At 36.1% G+C, this 26,692-nt stretch overlaps 1 protein-coding gene across 3 annotated transcripts in view; it reads left to right on the forward strand.

Moving 5' to 3' along the window:
- The first annotated feature begins 16,001 nt into the window (after positions 1-16,001).
- Positions 16,002-26,692, forward strand: part of SLC26A7 (solute carrier family 26 member 7) — a 148,757-nt gene continuing 138,066 nt past the window's right edge. For 2 of the 3 annotated variants that reach the window (XM_003821136.5, XM_055116720.2), the window contains exons 1-2: positions 16,002-16,150; positions 16,276-16,581. In XM_003821136.5, coding sequence (XP_003821184.1) covers positions 16,389-16,581 — 193 coding nt within the window. In that variant the 5' untranslated portion in view covers positions 16,002-16,150; positions 16,276-16,388. The remainder of the gene's footprint in view (positions 16,151-16,275; positions 16,582-26,692) is intronic. The other variant, XM_055116719.2, reaches the window with a different exon arrangement.

Genomic DNA, 26,692 nt, shown 5'->3' on the forward strand with positions numbered 1-26,692 from the left:
GGGAGGCCGAGGCAGGTGGATCACCTGAGGTCAGGAGTTCGAGACCAGCTTGACTAACATGGCAAAACGCAGTCTCTACTAAAAATTCAAAAATTAGCTGGGCATGGCGGCACACACCTGTAATCCTAGCTACCCGGGAGGCTGAGACAGGAGAATCACTTGAACCTGGGAGGTGGAGGTTGTAGTGAGTGGAGATTGTGCCACTGCACTCCAGCCTGGGCAACAGAGCGGGATTCTGTCTCAAAAAAAGAAAAAAAGAAAAAAAAGAAAAAGAAAAAGAAAATGTAGGAGAGGGGCGTGGAACCTGAAATCTCACCTTTCAGACAAACATGTTCTTGAAAGCTAAAAAGGTAAAGGCCCCAAGCAACTTGTCCCAAACTACACTAAAACTCTCAGCTACCTCTGTTTTAGTTCAATGTGTTTTATTTTCAGTTCACCTATGCTTTGGTCATAGAGTCCTCCAGAAAGCCAGAATTGCTACAACAATCTTTTGAATTTCCTTGTTGCTACAGACATGCTATTTTTAGACATGTGAATGAGTTACTGTCTTCCAGCCCCCAGAACAACCTTCCATTCTCTTTTACTGCCTTCACTCTGTCCTTGGGCTCCTCTCTTCTCCAAAAATCTTAAGGATGATATTCTAATCTGGGTTTCCAGAAACATCTACTTATTCCAAATTGATCGGGGCAGAGGTAGAAAACTGAAACAAGAATAGATTTAACACTGGTTTATGTGAATCTTGAAATAATTTTCCTAATCAACTTAGTTTAATTTCTTTTTCACTAGTATAATCCTCAATTCTCTGAAAGTTCTGGTATCTGTTTTTTTTCATGCCCTTCAATGGATGACTACCATCTTTCTGGGTGTTAAATGTTGGTTAGGAATACATTTTGGAGCTCACGAGTTCTATAACTTAATTGGCTTTAAGCAAGTCTATTGGACATATCACAAACTTTTCTTTTTAATTCTTTTCAAAATGTTAAAGCTGTTATTTTTCAGGGTGTCCCACGAAACCCTTCATTAATTAGTGTGTGCATTAGGAAACTCTTCTAGGTCTCTTAAGAAGTAGAGTAGTTGCCTACCAGTTAGCCATTACAAAAGCAATGACACATAGTCATTGTTATTGCATTCATTAAAATTGGGTGGCCCTTCTGTTTTTTTTTTTAATAGAAGTGGGGCACAGAGACTTGGTAGTGAAAGACACCTGTCTTTGCCTTCTTTTCAGCTTCATAAAATACTTGCTCCATTCTCAAGTCCCAAAAGGGAATTCCGAAATTAAATGTTGAAGTATGTGATGCTGTTAAATAAAACGGACAAGCCCAAATGAAAACCCTATATTTTTTTCAAATGGGAAAATTGAAAATAATCTTCTCATTCAATGAATAGGCTTGTCATTGTTGCAAAACAGTCATTGTTTCTTTCTCTTTCTCTCTCTCCTTCCTTACTTCCTTCCTTCCCTCCCTCCCTCCTTCCTTCCTTCCTTCTTTCCTTCCTTCCTTCCTTCCTTCCCTCCTTCCCTCCTTCCTTTCTCTCTCTCTCTCTCTCTGTTTCTTTCTTTCTTTCTTTTTCTTTTTTTGAGGCAGGGTTTTCCTCTGTCACCTAGGCTGGAGTGCAGTGGTGTGATCGTGGTTCACTGCAACCTCTACCTCCCGGGCTCAAGTTATCCTCCCACCTCAGCCTCCTGACTAGCTGAGATTACAGGCATGAGCGACCACGCGAGGCTAATTTTTTAAAAATTTTTTTGTGGAAAGTGGGTTTTGACATGTTGCCCAGGTTGGCCTTGAACTCCTGGGCTCAAGCAATCCTTTCACCTCAGCCTCCCAAAGTGCTGGGATTACTGGCATGAGCCACCATGCCCAGCCCAAGTGCCTGAATTTCTGCAGGGTAGAATTATGTCTCAACTCTGGTCACTGAGGGCTTAGTCCCTAAAGTCCTAAAAATAAACAGCAAAAGAAAAAGGAGAACTAGAGGAGATGGAAAGAAATATTACTGGAGGTACATTCTCACTCATATTTAGGACTGACTTTAAAGAATCTGGTATGCAGTTTCTAATAAATTACCCATGTTCATATCTTTACTCATTTAGATCAAGACGAAAAGAGAAAAATCAGAATTCCCACCAGTCTAGGAACACTGTGAAACAGTGGAAGCTATGAAATATTTATGAGAGATTTTGGGTGAAGGGGAGTCTGGGGGAAGAGAAAACTGCAAAAGGTCTGGGAGCCACAGAAATATTTGGTAATTGAAAATTATTGTCTGGGGATTTCAAAAGTATACCTAAAAAAGATTAGTTCTTTAAAAGGACTGATTTCAAACTGATGTTTAAAATATATGTATTTCTCACAAACTCAGGAAATACTTCCAACAATCATTGATTAATAACTCTTGAGCCGTATCTGAGTTGATATATTACCAGTTTTAATGCCAAGTTTACTTAATTTAACCATCTTTTGACCATTAGGCCATGGGACTCTAGTTTGTGACTTCTATAATATACTCATATAACAAATAGATTAAATGGGGTCAGAGTAAAATCTCTCCTAAAAGCTACTTGGGATTCTTAACTTAATTTCTCTTGACATTTCTGGAAGTGAACAAAAGCTGCCCTATTCATTACTTTCTGAAAATTTTACTTACATGCATAACTTTATGAACTATAAATCTCTCATCTCTTCGAAAAGCCCTCAAGACAGAAGCTAAGTAATGTATCTGGAACAGACACTGGTCCCCAATTAATACAGATACAAAATTTGTAACCAAATATTTATATCTTAATTTGTGTTTTGGGAAAATTTCTTTTCCAAAAGAAAAGCATAGATATTCTTAACTGCATGAAAAAGAAAATAGAAACCTTTAACCTAAATAGAATGAAAAGCAATTTGAGGCTGGTAATTGAGAAAGTCTCAAGCTTCGTATTTCCAGCTTTGCTCACTTATCCCTCCCCTTCTGCCAAAGTTTTCAGGGAATAATAGAGTTAGGAGAAGGTCTGGGAAGTCCAAAGTCCATCTGAGTAATTTCATAATTAAACCCCTCTGGTATGTTTCTTTAATAAAAGTAGGTAAGGACAGCAGATACCCAATGCCCTCATGTTGTCAAGTGTGCATCATTTTAATGAGACAAAATGAGATGAGCTGATGTAATAGGTTACAGAAAATATTACCATCAACATTCATCACTGATATAAATTCAATAACTTCTGTGCAGATAAAAAAAAACTCACAAATTTTATCCAGGTGTTCTTAATTGTTCATTATTGACTTCATGGCCACTAGATGACACTGTTGCTTTAAGAGTTAGTGCAAGAAGAGCCATTAATATTGTTAAAGTTATACAGGAAGCACTATTGTAATAAACATATCATTTATAGTTTAAATGTGAGTGTCTGATTTCCCAGTTCTGAAACTCAACTAATACTGATTGTCATTATTATTACAAATAGTTCTGACATTATTATTTACTACATAAAATTTATATATGTGCAGAATAAAACAAACAACTACAACCTCTACTCCCAGGGCCATTCTTCACCACACTAATGTCTAATATTTATCAATTGCTTACTCTGTAACAACATTTGTGCTTTGTACTTTAGGTAAATTATTTCATTTAATCCTTCTGTCAACCGAACTTGCAGAAGATTACAAAGCTAAGAAGTGACAGAACTGGAATTCAAACCCCATTTGACTGTTACTACTACCCGCTATCATTGACAGATGTGCTCCCTGGTAACACAGCAAGCTGGTGGCCAGGGGTAGAACATACCCTGAACTCTGTTATAGTATTTCCAATCCAATTCACTACACCAAAATCCACAGGATGCCCATTTAAATTTGTGTGTCTGATAAATGACTTTTTTACTGTATGTCTCATGCAAAACAGTGAATTTCAGATAAACAACAACGTCATTTATTTTTTGTGTAAGTATATTCCAAATATCGTGTGGGACATAGCTACGCTATAATTTTTTCTTGTGTATCTGAAATTCAAATTCAACTAGATTTCCTATATTTTTATTCGCTAAATCTGGCAATGCTTAGCTATTACTCCAGTTAAGTTGGGGCAGTTTAACAAAAAACTCAATTTCTTTCCTCGCTATTTCAGATTCTCTCCTTTGTCGATACTTCTCCCTGAGAAATATATATTTGTCTTTTTAAAGGATGCTCCTGTAATCAGTGCCCTTTATCCCTTTACTTCTTACCTCTTTCCAGACTTGCTCCATCTGGCATCAGCATGCCTGCCTCATTTTCACTCTTTTTCTCTCTACCATGTCTTTTCCTCCTCTATAAACATGATTAGAGATTTCTACCTTTAAAAACCTCAAGCTTTAACTGCACTCTATTTGATTATACTTCTTAAACTCATATCCCCTATTTCCTTATCACTCATTCACTCTTCAACTGCAATCTGGTTTCTGCACCCAACATTGTAATAAAGCTCTTCTTCCAAAGATCACTCAGCAACTTTCTAATTGCTAAATTCCAGACTTTTCTAAGCCCTCATCTTTCTTTGTTTTCTCTGTATTTGATATTGTTCCATCTCTAATCCCATACTTCACTCTATTGGTATTATTTCCTAGGGTTTAATCATCACCTTATTGTGGTGGATTCCAAGATTCCCATTCTCATCTCTCCTGTAATAGTGTTCATAGTATCACCATATATGTAGTCACATGCAAACATTTCTCTTTGACATTTTTGGACCCCCAGATTTTTGCTATATGATGTTGCTTTTACCACTGCTGTATTCTTGAATCTTTCCTTTTGATTTTCAATCTAATAACATTATAAACAAAAGTAAAAGGAGCCCGTAAAGGAATTAAAAATTCATAGGAGAAACATTATATTCCTTTTTTATTTTCTATTTCACTTTCCTCATCTGATGATCATCCTGGGGCTGGCAGGAATAAAAGGCATATTCTTGGGTGGGATTCTTTATTCTTTATTTTTCTTCATTATGAATAAGTTGATGAGCTCTCTGCCTTCCACTGGTTGTCATTTGACAGTGCTCATGAGAATGGAGGTGGGATATGAAAATAACTTTTTATTCTATAGCTAAAGTGGCTCATCAGGTTCAGAAATTGCTTTATTGATGTATATGATATAGCCACTTCTGTTACATTCACTTTTTTGTGCATTATCTACACAAGACTTGATTAGAACATGAGAAAGGTTTTATATATATATATTTATATATACATATATATACACACACACATATATATATACATATAATTTGCCTTATTACTAATATCAAGAATACATTCAAAAAGGGCACTTTAGACCTTGAGCTCTTAAGTCTTTGGTCCTTGGTTTTAAAGACTCCTACAATCCCGGTTATGTTAAGTATCTTGAAGTATATCTCTCCCTCATTCTTGAGTCTTCCTTGGGTATGGAAGCTATGTCAAAAAATTCTGATCATCCTGCATAATTTTTAAAGCAACCTATTAAGACAGTGACTCCAAATAATAAGAACGTTTATAGGGTAGAAGACGTTGGACGTATATATTTAATTAGATGGATATTTTATTTTAAATACCAGTTAGTAGAGAGACCATAAAAACAATTCCTTCTCTATGGACATCTATAAGGATTGATAGGCGTAAGTACTATGTGCTACTAAGCATATTTATTACTTTATTTTGGCCCTAGTTTTAAGTGCAATAAAATCTTGTTTTTATAGATCATATATACCCAGAGTCAGTCTCTTAAAAATGATATATAGATGAGGCCGGGTGTGGTGGCTTACGCCTGTAATCCCAGCACTTTGGGAGGCCAAAATGGGCGGATCACGAGGTCTGGAGATCGAGACTATCCTGGCTAACACCATGAAACCCCATCTCTACTAAAAATACAAAAAATTAGCCGGGCGTGGTGGCAGGTGCCTGTAGTCCCAGCTACTTTTGAGGCTGAGGCAGGAGAATGGCGTGAACCCGGGAGGCGGAGCTCACAGTGAGCCGAGATCGCGTTCGCCCCACTGCACTCCAGCCTGGGTGACAGAGCGAGACTCCGTCTCAAAAAAAAAAAAAAAAAAAATATATATATATGTATATGTATATATATGTATATATGTGTATATGTGTATATATGTATATACGTATATATGTGTATATATGTATATACGTATATATATGTGTATATATGTATATACGTATATATATGTGTATATATGTATATATGTGTATATATGTATATATGTACATATGTATATATGTGTATATGTGTACATATATATACACATATATATGAGAAAATATTTCTGCTAGCTCTCATAAGAAATTGCCTTAGATTAAAAATTCCTAGATCAGTAATGACAGATTCACACTATGTTGTTGTTACATCCCCTAATGCCTGCAGCAGGTATGGGTCTATGCAAACTTTCTTACTGAACATAATGCTTCAGAATTCCTCTCGACTCTGCATTTCAGTATTTCAATTCAAGAACTAATTCATCTTTGTTGACATAGGATTGACATAGATGGATTTGAATTGTTTTTCAAGGGGCTAAGTAGACAGGTTTGAAAGGGACTACAAACTGGGTAAGATTGTCCCCAGGAGAAAAGGAAAACATTTCATTCAAATTGAATAATGGTGGGAAGTAAGACATACATGGAATTATTCCTTTACGTTTTTAATGTATTAAGACATATTAAAAACAACTCAAAACTACTGAAAGACTTAAACATTATCCAAATGATCTTAGCAACTAATGAAATTTATGGAAGCTAACAACTAACATCTATCAGCACCTCTCCTGTGTGCCAAGCATTGTCCTTGGTACTCTACTTATCTAAATTCTTCCCTCAAAGACCTTGAAAAGTTGGCATTGAGTTTTGGCTTTGGTGGGATTGAATTTCAGCTTTGCTTGCCAATGTTCTGGTTGGTTGTCTGCTTCCATATTACAACACTTCAAATATTTATTTTTTGTTATGCTCCTTTTGACATGAATAAAAAGTAAAGTTCCATAAGGATTGGTTTATCTATTCTAGTATATGTATTTTACTGCTAGTAATATAGTGAATGTGGTACACAATATCATCCCAATCTGTGTGCAATGTAAACTTTGAAACATCTAGAGTAAATTTCAATAGTGTTACTAATTAATGGGGAGAATGAGAACTCTGGAACTCTTCCCTATGTGCTATTTCTTGAAGTGAAAGAAATGCTTTGTGGAAGGTCTAAAAAGTTTCTTAAAATTTTGCATTTTCAACAAACTAAAATGGCTTATAAACTTATTCTGCATCTTCCAATAAATGAGAAACTTATAACTATTCACTGTCCCTTTTCCTATTACTTTGACCTCCACTGTCTGAGTTATACTTGGGCATTCAATTTGACTTCCTGAGACAAATAAGCTTGAGCACAGCAAATTTCTGAATATTATTATGTGTTGTTTGTGAACAAGTCATTAGTGGTAGCCCATATTTAAATTAGGTTTTCAGTTGTGGAATGAAAACTAGCAAGTGAAAACAAGCACAAAAGAAAAATATATTCCCTGGCTTTAAGATCCTGGGAAAGCATGAATGCTCTAAATTCTTGCTGGAAATTCAATTGATCCAGAAAACTAGACATCAGTAAGTGTTGTGGAAGTCAACACACAACAGTGTTGAGTGAGACCCTCAAAAGATGAGTTTATTATAGGTCCAGGGCCATGTAAAATGGTGACCCAGAAGAGCCTCACTGGCACATAGAAAAAAATACTGTCCAATAAAAATGACATCATTAGCAATGATTCTTTGACACTTGGACCCTAATAATTCTGCTTCTAAGGAAACAATCAGAAATCTGGATAAAGATTTATTCTCAGAGATGTCTACCCTAGTGTTATCTGTAATAATAATAAAAATTGTAAGTAACCAGTTTCTACTTCTTGGGTAAGTGAACTATGGTACATTTTTGTGAAGAAATATTGTACAGTCATTAAAAATGATATTCTCTAAGAGTTTTTGATGATATGACAAAGGCCTATGATATAAATCTCAATGAAATAAAAAATTACATGTATAGTAATGCCTCAACTACGTAAAGAAAGATATTTCACATTAAAAAGCTAGAACAAACTATACCAAAATTTAAATCAACAGTGTGATTATGGAACATATTTTCTTTATCTTTTAAAACACTTTTCTATACTTTCTGAAATCATCTACTTTATAACAGTAATTTTATTATTTAATAATCAGAAAAATGAAGAAAAATATTGAGAAATATAAATAGCTTCTGAATTCTTATCAAAGTGTGTTGTGCATTTTGCTCTATTGATCCTTAACACAAAGAATACAAAGCCATGAAGCTTGACAGTAAAAGCAAATTTTTAAAGTCAACTTTAAAAGTTGAGTTTTAATTTATAAATAATATACATGAGAGTTGTTTGGTTATTTTTGAACTTTGCACACTTACTCATATTTCTATGGACACAATAATTGTCTTGAAAAACATTCTTTGTTGCAAGGAAGAGGGAATCCTAAAAATAATTATAAGCCCTCCATCTTAGAATAATCCCCTACTTCGCACATAAAAAGCTGCGTGACCGTATCTTAGAAATGCTATAAAAATGATTTTCACATTGCTTGTGTCCTTTTAATTAGGAATGATCTTTTGGTACTATTTCAACTTTAAGAGATTTAATGAGGCTAACATTGCAAGATAGAGGCTAGTTCTGAATTTTCCCTAGTTTTGAAATTTTCCCCTACATGTCAAACACTATTTGGCAGTGTTCAGTAAATATTTTTTAGACTTATCCCTTTGGAACAATATAGGCTGTATGGAGTATTTTAGCCATTTTTCTTCTGAGTAACACAATAGTTTTGAATATTTCATTTTTTTTCTCTGCAATTATTATCCCTTCCAGGTGGGAACTCTCTATCCAGGGACAGAGTCTAATGAAGTTTTTAGACAAACTTCAATATCTTTTAATAGAAGTACTATATTGAAAAGTTACATGACTGCTGAAAACATAACATATTTGATTTCAGTAATTACTTTGATATGAGCTCTCCATATCTTTTTGGACAGCATGAAAAAATTCCATTTGATTGTTCTCAAATAATGCCTACTAAGGAATAAATTTTGATATGAAGTACAGGGACTTGTAACTATGTCTGGCTTTTATTTTTCATGAATGATTTTAATAAAGGCCTATATACAGCATTCTTAATCAATTTTTTAGTAATGCCATGGAGTAAATTGTATTCCTCCAAAATTCATATGTTAAAGCCCTAGCCCCCAGTGTGATGGAATCTAGAGACAGGGCCTCTGGGAGGCAGTTAGGTTTGGATAAGGTCATGAGAGTAGGGTCATCATGGTGGCAATGATACCCTTATAAAGGAAGCACCAGAGAGCTTTCTTCCTGTTTCTCTCTGCCATGTGAGAATGCAGAGAAACAGTGGCCATCTGCAAGCCAGTAAGAGAGCTTTCACCAGGGAGCTGAATCAGGTGACACTTTGATCTGGAACTTCTCAGCCTCCAAAACTATGAGTGATAAATTCTTGTTTAAGCCACCCAGTCTATAGTGTTTTGTTATAACCACCTCAGCTCATTAGTACAGATAACAAAGTTTGGAGGAATAGCTAACATTATAAGTGAAAAGCATAACTATCAGTATTGATAATAACAGAATCATATTAAAAAGATTTTGATACAATGAACTAATTGACTAGATTCAAGATATCAAACAAGGTTTAATACCAAATAGTGTGCTTAAATTTTTATAAAAACCTCCTACATAAAAAAATATAGAGAATATATCACTTAAACAGCGGTGGATTTGCAAAAAGTTAAAATTTAATTGTGCGGTAATGTTTATGCTTTTAAAGTCAGAACACAGCTAAAAATTGTGTTAAATTTTTGTATCACATTCTAAAGTGAAAATTGGCAAGCTGTAGCAGGTCATAGGGAGGGTGATCATAATGTTGGACAGTTTAAAAGCCATATTACATAATAGATAACTTCCATCTCTAGCCAGTTTTGAGTAATTGGGACTAGATTTACCCTCCTGCTTGAAACAAATAAAAATAACCTGATACAATATATAAAATGATGGTGTCAAGATTTTGGACATCAGTCAGTAGAGGACTGATCTTGGAAAGATGGAAAGTAAACAAAACAAGCATTAAGATTGTCCCGTCCCATCTTCTTTTAGAAAAGTTTGCAACCATGGTGCCAAAGAGTAGGGGTGGAGGATAACTCAGGAGGAGGCTGGCAGTCTTCATAGGTTGAAGAGAAGGAGCTGAGTCTGGAGACTCCAAAGCAGCTAGATTTCACATGGCAGAGTACCAGAGAGAGGAGAGACACACTGACTCAGAAATCTGCACATGCAGAATATTCAACTAAGTAATGATCAGCACATGAATGGGAGGAACCTACCGACACTGGGGAATGATTAAAATGAGTAATCTTAGGAACTCACATAGTTTCCATGTTTTCATCACAGTTCATGTTTTCATTAGCCAGAGTAAAAAAAAATCTCACAATCCACAAACAAAGAAGTAGCAAGACGGTAGATTTAAACCCAACCACATAAATAATTACATTAAGTGTAAATGGTCTAAATAAAGCACAGGTCATCACATTGGACTAAAACAGCAAGAGCCAACTGTATACCACTTAAAAGAAACCTGCATTAAATATAAAGACATAAATAAAAGTAAAAAGATGAAAATATATCATATTATGAATAACTGAAGGAACTTAGTATGTGTAGTTGCAAAATGAGATACAAAAGAGAGACAGAATCATAATCTTCCAATATATACGTATTTCCTTTAGCATAGAGGTTAATGTTTCTAGAAATAGGATTGCTAAAGCAAGTTACAGACACACAATTAAGTAGTCCTTAGGGAGGTGAATTTCCTACATGTGTATTGGGTAAATCTCTTTTTAAGCATCTTCAATTCTTCTTAAGCCATGATATGGCCATAGTTTATTTTACTTATTTTTTATCAGTTGTTAGTCAGAAATGAGACAAGGCTTTTATTAATCCTCAATTAATTATTTTTTACTGCTTTCTCCTTTGCCTTGCCTTTTCTTCTCTTCCTTTCTCCTCTTCCTTTTCTTCTTCTTTTCCTTTTTCTTCTTTCTCGTTTTCTTCTTCCTTTTTCTCCCCTCTTTCCTTCTTTTCATTCTTTTTTTATGATTTCTTTGAAAATGTCTTATATTATTGTAAAATGTGTTTGAATATATAAGTGATTCTTTCCCTAGGTATTTTTTTTTCTTGCTGCTTTTTTGTGTTTGTTTTTGAGAGAGGATCTTGCTCTGTTGCCCAGGCTGGAATGCAGTGGCATGATCACAGCTCACTGCAGCCCCGACCTCCTGAGTTCAAGTGATCCTCCTGCCTCAGCCTCTTGAGTAGCTGGGACCACAGGCATGAGCCACCATGCCCAGCTAAATTTTTCAATTATTATTATTATTATTATTATTATTATTATTATTATTTTGTAGAGATGAGGTCTCACTATGTTTCCCAGACTGGTCTCAAACTCCTGTGCTCAAGTTATCCTCCCACCCCTGCCTCCCAAAGTGCTAGGATTATAGGTATGAGCCACTGCACCTGGCCCCTAGGCATTTTGTGACTTCACTTGATTTATATTCTTTTGGCTCCTATTATGTATCAAAATAGATCACAGAATATGAAATAATAGCAGAAAGAAAAAAACACACTAAAGAAACTATTGGAAAGTTTAATCCAAAGAAAGCAAAGTAAGACATGTTGGCAATCATTGTGGAGAACATAGAACTTTGCTCACTCTACTGTACTGGTTGGCCTATCATGAGAAAAATATTAACGGCACTGTTCAGGACTGTAATTAACTTATATATGTGCGTCCATATTTGAATGTAAGAGTATTTTTTAAATAAACAGCACCATAGAATATCAGAACTCTTTAGAGGTTTACACTAAATTAATTAGGCCTGAAGCTGAGGAACTAATTATGTGTTATGTGTCATTGGGATTGGGCTCTTAAGTAGCAGATTTTGCCTCAATAATTGGGGGAAAAAAAGTTCTAACAATCACAATGTTAGAAAATTGGAATCGGTTATTTTTCTAGGCCTTTTAATTTTAGAAATTGGAAGAATTAAAGCAGAGGTTGGATTCAGGGATGTGCCTGTATGAAACTTTGGGTAAATTAAGAAAAAAAGTACTTTGGTAGACTTGATACAAATTACGCAATTGTGTGGACGTATCCCCATGCCAGCTATGTGGCTTGGTGGGTAGAGTATGGCCTTCCTTAGTATCAGCCTTCGTTTTCCCTCTCAGATGGGAGCCTTTTACAGTGTCTTCTTAGAAATGCTGTAGATCAACTTCCTGAGGTGGGTATGAGTTTGGGGTTGATAACTTCCAATGTCTGATCTATACTTTTCATTGTAACCTCGATATAAATCAGTGTCTTAGGTGTCCCAATCTCCACAGAGACCACATTCAAAGAAGCCTCATGTCAAAACCAAAAATATTGTGAGAGAATTTCACTCTTTACTAATGTCTCTCAGAAACCATTAAATGTGATTCAGTTTATAACCTGCACAGCATTTCTCAAAAGTCTGTTTCTTCACTTGAGCCTGGCCAAATTCCCTCACACTTCATAATTGCCCCAGAGATCCTCACATGCCAACCCTCTACAAATTCTCTCTGAAGCCCCAACCCATGAGGGTGTCTATCTATCCTTTGTCTCCTTTGTTTCTTCCGCATTTCCCATCTGGTTTTTCTTCTCTTCATGCTCCAGATTTTATAATATTAGAAAAAATAACTGTGTTGAAAAAAGAACTTTCCATAGATTGTGAGAGAACTGGGAGAAGCTGAGCAAACAAAGATAAAATCTCATCTTATTTTTCTCCTAGAACCTTTATTCTCATTTTTTCTCCACCTGGTTATCTGATTTTTTAAGAGCACAACCTGGAAACCAGGATGAGATAGACTAAATGATTTTTGGGTACTTTTGGATGAACATTTGTATGTTAATACTTACTGTGTGAATCCAATGTCTGCAGCTCCTTCTGCTAAATTCTAAAAAAGAAGCAAAGCAATTTATGTGAATAATCCCTACTCAAAAGGAATGTACAATCTCATGAGTCAGACTGGATAAAAATCACATGAAATAGATTTAAAGGAGGAAAACCAATAAACAGTGAAAATGACTACAGCTCTATACACACAAATACACTGAGAGTTACCTGAATGTTCATTACACAGCATAAATAAAATTGTGGAGAAACCAGGGAAAGTTTCGTGGAAGAGGTAAATATTGAGTAAATGTTTAGAAGATGTAAAATACCATGTAACTAGGGACATTAATATTAATATAGAAATAGACTAGTGCACCTGTAATCCCAGCTATTCCGGAGGCTGAAGCAGGAGAATCGCTTGAACCTGGAAGGTGGAGGTTGTAGTGGGTGGAGATTGTGCCATCGCACTCCAGCCTGGGAGTTAAGAGCGAGACTCTGTCTTAAAAAACAAAAAACAAAAAACGGAAAAGTAATGGCCAGGAGATCATGAGTATACTTACCTGCTACAACAGAGAGTCTCAGCAGGCTGAAATACTTTTGTTTTTCCCCGCGAAGGGAATGCCACTCTCCATCCTCTGAGCTCCCGTATGACTTATTGGGTGATTTGACTGTTATTTATCACATTCTGCCTTGAGTTAGTTATACATGTCTTGATTTTCTTCATTAAATAGTAACTCCTAGAATACAGAGGTACTATCTACTCCTTTTCCTTCCCTTTTCTGTAGCACTTCACACAGAGTCTAGCAAATTATCATTGTTTAATAAAAACTTGCTGAATTAGAGTTAATGAGAAGCTAGTGAGTAGAAGGTGGGTAGGGGAGCAGAGAAGGACTGCATTGCTTCCACTAATGAGTTTAAGTGTGATATTGGAGATAACTGAAATTCAAACATATCAGTGATGTAATCAAAATGAGATTTTACAAAAAATCTTTCTGTTAATCCATGTATGAAGTAGAAGATAACAATTTCATCTTTTTATTTGTATAGGTATTATCCCAGATGTTTAGGAAGAGATATTCCATATAGATGGTACATACTGTTGAACTGTAAGCTACTTTTAGTCATTGAAACTTTTGAATGAATACACTTAGCATTCTTGAATTTTGCAGGCTGTTCAAGTTACTCTGAGAATCTTATGTGTGTGAATTAATTTCCTCATAATGTTTTTTCTTTCTTTCTGGCATTGCTGATTATAAATAGGCGTGATCCATGCTCTGGTTTGACATGTTTTAAATAATATGTATGCACATGGAAATTGAAAAAAACATCTGGAATTGGAATTCCAGATTTAAGCTTCAAAAAAGATTTTTAGGAAAGATTCATTCTAATTTTAAGAAATTTTTAAATTGAGAGATTTCAGAACTATTTTGTTAATTTCTACCCTCTCTTGGTCTTGAAATGTTTTAGAACAATTGCTGGTGCTATATGATTTAGGTACTTCTATTTACCTTCAATTCATAAAATCCTGTTCATGTGAATTTTTTGTTATGGAATTTAACACAAATTTAAAAATGATTGAAATTACACAAATGATAGATGTTGATTGGTGATTTCAGTTAAGCTTTCAATTATTTTTCTCATATTGTTAACATACGTTAGAATTTATGACCTAGATAGGATTTGAAAAAAAATCTTGTGTTTATTTTTATTATAAAGGTAATACATAATCAGTGTATGTATAGCTTCTGAATTTCTTTGCGTATATAATAAATGGAGTATATAGAACAAAAGTAAAGATTGCTTTTTGTGAAGGAAAACCGATGTAATGTTTCAAGCATGAATTTACAATTATTTGGTGAGTTCATCTCTCATACCAAGAGGATAGGATTAAAATGCTACAACTTGGTCTCTAAATGGGGCTCTCTCTACAGGCCCCAAACCTGAACTATTGAATGGTTTAGAAATTTAATATAATGTAAAAACAGTTGGACAAACAAAGCAGTTTCTATTTTGTAAGTATAAATAAAGTCCCCCCCACCCTGCTGCGTCTCTTCGTTGGATTTAAAAAGAAAGGTATTTTTGCACAGACACAAAGCTAGAGATGTCATCTTTAGAAGATGGAGAGCAACTCTTCACTTTAATTTAAAAACAAAGGGAAAAAGTGCAGCAGGAGGGATCCAAGTACTTTGTTATTATAAAGGCTTCCAGAAATCAGATTTCTATTCTCCAAACAAATGGGCATTAAAAAGGACTCAGCAAACTATATACATTGTATTCTTTTCCTTGGCTACACAATTTTAGTTAGTATGTTGCCTTTTTGGTTTAATTCCAATGGCACAGTTCATAGATTTAAGTTTTTCTTTTTCTTTTGGAGGCTAAGCAAAATGATCATAAAATAAAAATCTTTGACAGTCTGTTCTATTATAAAATGTAACACCCCTTATTAAAAAGAGAACACCTACCCCCAAAAGTTATACAAAAAGAAGGCAGCACCATAAAAAAAGCTAAGGATACTTCAAACAATAGTTTGAACCATATAACATTCCTCAGTAAATTTCAGTTACAGTAGAATGAATTATAGGACTTAGAGAAACCATCAGAGAAAACTGAATGAACAGTTTCAGAGACAGGGAAGATCTCCTGTCACAAATATGTGCTCATTGTGATACTTATTTTCTTAGCCCATGAGATGAAATTTCAGTTTGTTTATGAGAACTAGTTACTCCTTTCCCAGACTGGGCAGTAGCTATCTGAATGTTTCTGTATGAATGAAAACCTCATCTGCCAGGGAATAAAAATGGTAAGGACCTTTAGCAATGCCCTGTTATGTTTCTGAATTTTGTAGAACTGGCAGTCATCTGATAATGTTGAAAATATATAGCTGTCAAAGAAATAGGGCTGGATTCTCTGAATATATTTTGCACAATAGATCCCTCTGGCAGTTTTATGATTTTGCACAGCTTGTAGAGAGAGACTGGACTAGCTGGATATTTCCTGGTTTCATTTGCATAGCCCAGCCCACTTCCAACACACGCCCAGAACTACCTCATTAACCATTGGGATTGCAGCCAAAAACATAAGACTACAGTGAATATAAGGGGAATTACTGGCGAGAGAGCTGTAGACCAACTTAACACTGAACCCATTACTTTTCCAAGACCAGAAAAAAATATTACATGAACAGGAACTACTTCTCCTTCAGATAAGAATTCAAGGTTTTAATCTATAGTTTTTAAATCTAGAATAATTAGCTGTATCATAAAAAGACAGCTGCATATATTGAAGTGCTTCTGTTAATCTCTCTCTCTCTCTCTCTTTTATTTACTTATTTTCTGGGCAGCTTTGACATTGTAAACCACAGACGAATTGGAGCTTGGCATTGAAAGGAGGTGTTCTGCAATGATTTTTTTTCTTCTTTAGAGAAGTTTACTTCTACAAGAAGAAATCTGAAAAATGACAGGAGCAAAGAGGAAAAAGAAAAGCATGCTTTGGAGCAAGATGCATACCCCTCAGTGTGAAGACATTATACAGTGGTGTAGAAGGCGACTGCCCATTTTGGATTGGGCACCACATTACAATCTGAAAGAAAACTTGCTTCCAGACACTGTGTCTGGGATAATGTTGGCAGTTCAACAGGTGACCCAAGGTAATGTATTGCATTTGAGTTTCCTGTATTATGCAGAGTAGATGTCACTTTGCTTCCTTGGAATAATAGTATGACCTAGAATAAACAATTTAGCTAAATAAATGGAGATTAGCTGTGGGGAAACAAGCATATTGGATATATTTGGAGAAGAGTTTTCCTAATTGTCTTTTTTCCTCTGTATTTTGATAGCTATTAAGCATTGAATAAACTTTTGAATGACATTACATTTTTTCACTGTTAAAATTCACACTGTTTTAGAGTGAAAGATTAGTAATTATGGGAGTGTGAGTTTTTATAACATGATCTTATGGATATAGTTGCCTACTTTCACTGAATCAAGCTATAAAATACTCCTGGCTTGAACACAATCATTTTGGAACCTAATTAGCAGCACACAATTACCTGTTGTAGCCTTGAGAGTTGCTATAAACAAGGAACAAAGCTTTCTGTACATAAAGGAGGCTCTTTGCCAAGATTGGTATTTGCAAAGAGAATCCTGTGTGTCCTGAGAGCTTATGTTTTACTGTCTATGCTGATTTACTTCTGTATCACATTACCTACTACATCTATTTCTCAGTAAGATATTTAAACTGGTAAGAAGTCTGATTTTAACTTTCCCCAAAACAGACTAAATGATATTCTGGATTTAGATAGGTGTTTCTATTGGCGAAACCTACCGACCTAGTGTGCATGCGTGTGTATTTGTTTGCCTTAAAGATATATCCATTGCAGTTCTTGGCTAATTCAAATAATTTTCTACCTGTAGCAAAGAAAGGAACTAATTTCTGAACCTTGAGAATTTAGAGCAGTTTCCTTGGCATAGACACTGCAGGCTTATATTTCCTTGCAGTTTCACTACCTCCTTGGCTTTAACTATTATGTACACTGTTAAATTATAAGCACTCTTTTAATTAAATTATTCTGTAGCTGGAACAAACTGGTTTGTGTATTTGTGTTTTTGGTATGATTAGGAACATCTGCACTAGTGACTTCAAGATCCATAATACTGTCATACTTTATAGGATTCCATTTTACTGAATAGTCTTATATTTTTAATGACCATTTTGCCAATGGAAATGCATAGTAATCTTTCAGAAAAATGCAAAGTAAATAACAGCTTTGGGCATTTTTGGACTTGCTTTTATTCAGTTTTAAATTCCAAATGAAACAATACCAATGTACTTTGAAAACTTAGGTGATGAATTTTTTTTTAACCAGATAGTTTCAGCATGCTATAAATTTATTTTGCTTTAATTTAATGTAAAATGAAAGAGAATTATGTTTTTAAAAATAATTTCTTTTTTTTACCTTTGGAAAATATCAAGTTAATAAGACAATTTGAGGATAAGATAAAGTTATCTATGGTGTATCATTAGTGATACTATTTATGTATAAGTTTCAGTAGTTAATTATATGGCTTTTATTTGGGTATAGATTTTGAGGGATTTTGTTTTACGAGTCATGTATTTCACTGGTTATGAAGGGACACATTGGCCAGCCCCAAGACTGATGAGAAGCACAACACATACTCAGCCCTTGTGTCTTGGGAAGTTATGAATCTGGCTGCTGATTCTCTTGGAAGGCTACCAGTGAATGGATAAGGCTGCACTACAAAAACTTAAACGTTTTTGTTTGTGAAATTTAAGACTAATTATTTTTAAAATGTCTATTCTTTTAAAAACAATTTTCTCAAACTTTTTCATGCTCATCTACTACGTATAGACAGTTAAAAAGTGAAATGCCATAAGCTACCATTTGTTGTAAGAGGCAATGCCCTAAACCCTTACATACATTATCTCCCCCTATCCTAACAGAATCCCAAGACAAAGCAGTCTCCTCTCCATTTTCCACAGGAGAAAATGGAGGTTTAGAAGAGTTAGAAATTTTCCCTGGACGTCATACCTGATAAGTAGTGGAGTCAGGACTTGATTCCAAAGCCAACACTCAACATTTTCACTTTATAGTCTACACTGCCAAAATAACAAGACTTTTCATAACACCAATGTTATTAGTAATAGAAGACATTTCTTTGGAAAGGTGTGACTATCCTTCCCTTCAAATTACTTTTGCATTCAGGTTTCATCCCTGCAGTTTTTAGATTCAAAGGCAAAGTGACAAGAAAAATAACTAGAGTAGGATACAGAGTAAGGAAGGCATTTAGATATCATTACCTCTTGTTTGTCTGAATACAATATTGGCAATTATTATCAGCTCAATTTTCTAAGGAAAATTAGAAGAAAGAGGGATAATTTTTGTTCTTGCATCATAACGCAAACAATAGGCTCAAGCATCTTTTTTTAGCTTTACCCATTTTTGAAGCAGCTTTTCAGTTACTCAGCATAGTTGAATTATATAAAATTGTCCAATTTACTGTTTCTTGACCTACAAAGATAGAATGTTTATGTTTCAATCTAGTAGTTGTTTTTCGTTCTTCTTTCTCAAGGAGTGCATTTAAATTAAGGATAATGGAAATTCATTTGAGTGTTTTCTATATGTCAAATAGCAAGAAGCTGTTTTAAATTATTTTAATAAAGTAAATCTTTACTTTATTAAAGATTTCCTAATTGTTAAATATAGATGCTTTTCTATTATCAGTAGCATTTTCTGTGTTGACTACAGTCTTTCTGAAATCCCTTATTCTCTTGGTTTTTAGACACCACTCTTGTTTTTCTCCTGCTACCTGTCTGTCCTTCTCTTCTTATGATTCCCTGCAGATTTTTTGCCTCCCACCAAACACTGGTGTCCTGGAGATTCAAACCCTGGCCTTCACTAAAAGCATAAAAGATGCTAATCACCCCCTTCATGCTAATGAAACTTTCTTCTCAACTTGAGATCTACATATTTATTTATTAATTTTTAAAAACCAGCCAGATTATCATTAAAATGTGATGTATACACTGCAAGACTACCTTTTCCAGCTTTCTTTGAGGTTAGGTGTTGCCCTGTGATTATATTTTGGCCAAGGGAAAATGAGCAGAAGTATACTTCTTCCAGTCCTAGCCTGTAAAAGTCATGTATGATCCTCATGTCCCCTATATGCTGGCAGGTATTAATGCCCAAGGCAAATTTGGAAGCTATGTATTGGAGGTAGCATTGACTCTATCAGCAGCCTTGGTTCCTGAGTGACCTTGGAGATCCACATATTTAAATATGCTAACCTAGAATGTTCTAAATGTACTTCAAATGCTGTGTCTTCTAAAACAAACTGAATGTAACCTCCATTCGAACCAGAACTATAATAATAACAACAGTAATTTTTAGGCACAGATGCAAGCAGTATTGTAAGAACACTTGACATATATACAAAACTGAAGTTGGGAGAGGACAAACAACTTGCCTAAAGTCACACAGCAAATGAGTGGAAGAGGTAGGATTTGAACTCAGGTAATCTGGCTCCTGAGACTATGCCCTCACCTTTATACTAGACTTCTTCTCTTAGAAAGTCCTGCACATCATTCTCAACTCTTTCCTCTCTTTTGCCACCCTGCCCACTAGCATACGACCAGCTGCCAGGTTCTTTTGTTTCTATCCCCTCTCATTTTAACTAAGTAGTCTTGTTTCATGAGCCCTGCAGTCGCTGTAATTCTGTCTGAACTATTGAAGTCATCATCTTGTGGGTCTTCATTCCTTACTCTGTCTCCGCCTGTAGGCCATATTCCATACTGCAGCCAGAATAATCACAAGAATCTGAATGCATTGATCCTGTTCAGAATTGTTTAATGAACCTATATTTTCTCTAGAGTAAAAGTCCATTTCTTCAGCATGTCCTATTAGATCATTAATAATCTGATCCTCTTGATACAAAGCTCTACTCAAAGAGATCTCTCATCTAAGAATCCCTCCCAATCTCCTGGGAAGATGTTTTCTTCCCTCTTACTCCCTTTGTACTTTTTACATATCTCTTTGATAGGCCTTAACATATTGTATTATAATATCTTGCTACAACTCTTTCCACACTAGTCTGTAAGCTCTGGAAACAAGACAGTGTCTTAATCTATATATTCTTACCAGCTTGTGAATTGCTTGGCACATAAATGTTTGTTGGAAGAATTAAAACATTCTAGAAGCCAACAATTGTTCCATTGCAGCATGCTATCACTCTAGAGAGGAAACTGAATTTAAACTAATTCTTATGTTTTATTATATATATAAATGTAATAAAGATACTGATAGTAAAAAAATACATTAAAATACAAGTAATTGATTTTTTCCAACTTCTCTTACTTTCTTGAAGTTACAAATTTGCAGGCCTCCTGACAAATCTGGTAAAAGATATGTTTTCTTTGTCCCAATGTTAATTTTTTCTTCAGCCAACAGTAACAAATATGAATAGTTTATATAAAAGTCCAGATGCCCAGCTTCTCTTGAAAAATCTAGGGAGACATGGTCACGCAGGGCCCACATCTCCATGCGGCAAAATCTGCAGGCCCTTAAGAGAGCCTCCTTGCTTTTGCCATAGCACCCACCATTCACAGGTTCACTGCCACTCTTCCTGCTGGTATGACCATTACCTACCTAGCTCTATGAATGACTAAATTTGTTTCCCCTGCCAAGACACTTTCTAACATATTTTGTTGAAATGCCTCAAATTTGCCCTTGAATAAAACCTTCATAGGGAGATGACATAATATTAGCTTCTTCACCTAAGACCACAGAACCTTCAGGTCTGTGAACCTGGACTCATATGTTTCAATATACTTCACTTCTTTATAATCATATGCATTGTCTATTACTGATTTTTACAATGTGTTCTGGGAAGGAGTCCAGCAGCTTTATTAGACTGCCAAAGGGGTGGTTACCCCTCTTCAGAGTAAATAGGTATAATATAGAGATGTATAAAATAACATGTAGATGTATTAATTTCAAAGAAAGAAAGATAAAAGAAACTTCAGGTCCTTCTTTTACTAAGTTCAAATATTTCCTAGAAACCACTTGTATTTTTTAAAAATATTTTTAACATTTGGCAGTTCTCATTAGTAACATCATGTAAGAGCCTTTATATTTGGTATCTGCCGTGATGTTCTTTAACTAATATCTTGAAGACCTTCACTGTCAAATATGTTTTATAGATAAGCAAACATTTGTAGATAATGTCATTGACTCAAAACATGTCACCAACATGGATGGCAAGCTAAGCAGTATAAGACTCTGGTTTCTAAAGCATTTCGTGCACATTACAGCCTGAATGACCATCTGGGGGAAAGAGATTCTCTGTTTCCAACATGAAAACTCAAGCATTGAGACAGAGTGGAGACCTGAAATGCATGACTTGCCATATAAGAACCTAATCCACTGGGGTGGAATATGAGAATGTTTGGCCTTGCATTCCAAGGGCTCACCTAGACTTTTTTTTTCCCAAACCATGCAACTTTTAGCTGCCATAGGGTTGCCTGATGTTCAAACCACAAGGTTTTGGGCTGCAAACAAAAGATGGATGTTCCTTATAATTATGCAGAATGTGTGGCATTACTGGCACCAAAACTTGTGTGTGGAAGCTGAGCTTCATTGCACTCCTGAGGGCAGCTTAGTGACATGCAGAACAATAAGTGGAAATTCCTGAGGCATACTGCATTGCACAGATTAAAGACTTGTCTGGGAATGTTTCCCTGCATGGTCTCAGCTTTGGCGATACAGAATCCTAGCATTAGCCACGTATCTCTAACTTAGCTCCCTTAATCACTGTATCTTCCTGCTAGTAACTTTTCTCCAGGAGCAATGGCATCCAAATATTCCTAAATGAGTCTAAAGTATATTTTCCTTACCCCATGAAAATATAGAAGAGCTGTGACACATTCCTGTCTTTTCCTTCTCTATTTCCCCTCATCCCATGACCCAATCCCTCACTATAGCTCCAAGCTTCATTCGGTACTTTTGACTCCCGTTTTATTTTTCTTTAATGCAAAACAATGATGGTTTAGATATTAAAGGACCCTGTATTTATTTATGCACTTAGCATAATGCTCCCTATAACATTTAGAGCTGTCCATATTGAAGAACCGTGACCTTTAATTTTAGAGTGTTGAAAACATGGCAAGGTTTGCAACAAAATACATTGGCAGTGAGTGTCAGGATGAGATACGTGGTCTATCTTCTGTTTTTACCTACTATGAACCATCCCTGCTCTTTTCAGTAACTGTATCTCAGATTAGTTTGGGTGAATAACCCCTGTTCCATATATAGTACAAATGATTTAGGTGAGGTTCTATTGCTGGCACAGCAGATGGTGTCCAGGCTGATCAGGGGACTGAATGCCTCTAGACCAGGATTCTCAAACTGGAGGCCTATTGGAACCACCTTGGGGATTAAAAGAATGCTAATACAAGGGTTCCATATCTAGCAACGAAACCAGATTTTCTGGAAATTGTGCCCCGGCATTGAGGCATTGTCTTCCTTCTATTCTTTTAAAAAAATGTTGCGGTTTCTAATGTGAAACAGGTGAGAGCAGGATCTAGCCATACTTATTGGACCAGGTGAAGGTTTGTCGGCCAAGATGTGATAATTAGCACAGTTCCATACACCTGGCCAGTGACTGATTCAAGAATAAGGTCTGACCTCTAGGCATAAGGATATGAGTTTACTATACAAGGGGCCAGCTATTTATTATTAAAATGGTAATGGCAATCTAAATGACCTGAGTGGTCAGTCTGGGTCTCAGTACATGTATGAGACCTTTTAGGAAGCCAAAACTTCCTTCATGCTGAAACTGATGACAGTAGAGATAATGTGCCTTTACAGTTTCCCAGGACCTCCACAGCCTGACAATGAAGCCAATCCAGCAAAATGCATAGCAGAGAGAAACCGAGTCCTGATGACAACTACTATAGCCCTGACTCTCCATTTGCATGTGCAAACACTTTTTTGCTTTGTTTATGTAGATTTAAGTTGGGTTTCTTCTAGTCACCTTAATGACATATTTGAGTGCTATTATAGTATAAATGTGTTACATAAATTATTTCAAATATTATGAAACCCAGAAAGATTGATATTATTCTACTGAAGAGCATCTCATAAAAATATGAGCTCTGAACATTAGGTGAATTGGCCCACTTCTAGGACTGCTAAGATGGATTAAAACATAAAACTGCCCTGCTCCATTCCTCATTCTTCACTGGTATCTGTTGCCCAGCTTGCTTCTAGCATGACAGACATAGCCAGGGTGGGACCGGGGCTGACTCTGAGCCTCCCTTCACATCTACCCCTCAGGCTGCCCCTTCCCATGATGACATGTCACCTGCCTTGATAAAATAAAACCCTGGATTTCCCACCAGAAGAGAGCTTTGCTGGTGAGAAGCAATACAATGAGCTATTGCTCTTTCCCCTGAGGTTCTCTCACTGCCCCCTGCTACATAGAGTAGCTTAGGAGAGATGGAGGGGAGACATGCTTTAATACTGGCCTGAGCATCAATGAATAATAGATTTTACCATGTAGCAGAGGTGACACACAGATGAAATGTTTGAATGAAATTTTACTAAAGGCTAGAGAGCAACGAAAAGGGAAAATAACGAGGCTTACTGCTATCCGCTTGGTTTGATCCCTCTTGTCTCAGCTCTGTTTCCTCTATCAGGACAGATGCCATCTCTAACACTTACCACCCCCAGCTCAGAGCACTACTGTGGACATTTAACTTCTCCCATTCTGAGTCCAAGAGGAAGGACTGCTTTGGGCTCTCCTAACCATTTTAACATTGGAGATATCTGCACAAAGGCAAGACTTGACTCCTATTCATAGCCATGAGCCTCAGACAGCATAGTTTCTTCTCATTTAACACCATTTCTCAAAATAAAAAAATAAAAAAACCCCACATTTTTTCCCCTTCATTCTTTGTGCTTGACTGTCTTTTCCTTCTATACAGTTTGTTTTTCATGAGCTAATCCATTTAATTTTTTATTTTAGGTTTGGAGGTACATGTGAAGTTTTGTTCCATAGATAAACATGTGTCATGGGGGTTTGTTGTACATATTATATCACCCAGTGTATTAGTCCATTCTCACGCTGCTATGAAGAAATACCTGAGACTGGGTAATTTATTTAGAAAAGAGGTTTGATTGACTCAACAGTTCCACATGGCTGGGAGGCCTCAGGAAACTTACAATCATGGCGGAAGGTGCCTCTTCACAGGGTGGCAGGAGAGAGAATGAGTGCAAGCAGGGGAAATGCCAGACACTTATAAAACCATAAGATCTCATGAGACTCACTCATTATCATGAGAACAGCATGGGGGAAACTGCCCCCATGATTCAATTACCTCCACTTCATCCCCACTCCACATGGGGATTATGGGGATTACAATTAAGGTGAGATTTTGGGGGGTCACAGAGCCACGCTACATCACCCAGGTATTAAGCTAATCCATTTTCATGGCTTTACTTGCCACTGCTCTATTGGTTAATTGTAGGAATATATTTCCATCTTAACTCTTCCTTCCTAGCTCTAGAGATAAATCGCCAGCTGCCTATAGGGCACAATCTCAATGTCTCCCAGGACAAATTTTATAACTGAACACATCATTTTTCCTACCAAAAGTAGTCCTTATCCTCCATTCTTTTTTATAATGCAAGTCACCCCCCCATCTACACAGTTTTTCATGCCAGAAAACTGGGAGTGATCCTTCTTCCCCTGTCCCCTCAACAGCTATATTCAATTAACCAAGTTCTGTAAATTCTTCCCTCTTAATGTCTGTCTAATACACCTGATGCCCATTGTCCTCATGGCCACTTCCCTGACAGTAGTAGATACAACCAACAATTGCTAAATGTTTAAAGTGTGCCATAAACTGTGCTAAGGATTCATTGTCTATTATATCAATTATTCTTCATAATGACCCTAAGAGTTTGATACTGTTATCTGTATTTAACAGATGAAGGAAAGTAGATTAATTTGCTAAGGTAATCCAGTTAGCATAAGGCAGAAGGAGTGTTTAAATGCAGATCTTTCTGACTCCTGAGCCCGTGCTTCTACCTTAAGAGCCACCAAAATTTACCCTGCTAGTTAGGATGTCTCTCACATACAGTTTTGTCCCTCTATTCTCTATCTTAAACTCCAACAAAACTAAATTTTGAGTTAGGTAGTGGAAACCTTGTTCTTAAAATTCCTTCAGCAACACTGCAAATACCTTTTTACCTGCTCATTCGCTCTGTGTTGTTCCCTTGCTTCACATGATCTCCTTGGCCTCTCTCACTTTCCTTACTGTCTTTGTTCTCATCCCTTTCTATTTCTATCTCCTTCCTGAAACTCCAAATACAACCCCTGGGACTGAAACCACAGGCGTGCATTGATTGGCCTCTACAGCATTGGGAATCAATGTTTAAATACCAGAAGACTTAATTTTAAAATGGAAGGCTTTCCCTCCTTTCATTCAAATATAGTCATCTAACCACACAGGTTCCATATTCCCAAATGGCAACCATAGGCTGAAGTTGACTTTTGCCTGCACCCTTTATATGGACATGGACTTTCTAATTTGCCATACCCTTCCACACTCCTGTTCTTTTGTACATCATCACTACTTAACACCTGCTGTTTTCTTCTGCTCAGCTCTAGAACAGATGTTCTCAAACTCAGCTCAAGGACAACATGACTTGCCAAGGTCATCAAAGCATTTAGAATAACAAGGTATTTAATATAAAAGTAAACAACACCTAGAAGGCAGTTATGGCTATAAATTGCCAACTTTCCTCTCATTGCACAGGATTAGACTTCTGAGAATGCTTTTCAAGGCCCTTCAATATCTGAATCTCACCTTTCCAGCCACACCTTTTTTATGTTCCCTTCAGCATCATATGCTCTGCCTATATTGGACTGCACTTAGTATTCTAAAGGATCATGCTTCTTTGCCTCAGGACATTTGCACATGGTATTTCCTCTAAAATGAATAATATTCCCCTGCCTTGTCCCTTTCACCTGATTATAACCTACCATATTTCAGGAATGGGTTTAGTTCAGTAATTCTCAACCATGGCTACATATTAGAGTCTCTTGTGGCACTGAAAAGAATACTCATGTCCAATCTCCACCCTAGATTAATTAAATCAGAATCTCTGGATAATTTAGGGCAAATAATTTTATGTTCTGTGCCTTGGCTTTCTCAACTAATGAAAAAAAAAATAAAAA

Source organism: Pan paniscus, chromosome 7, assembly GCF_029289425.2.
Source record: "Pan paniscus chromosome 7, NHGRI_mPanPan1-v2.0_pri, whole genome shotgun sequence".
Taxonomy (NCBI): domain Eukaryota; kingdom Metazoa; phylum Chordata; class Mammalia; order Primates; family Hominidae; genus Pan; species Pan paniscus.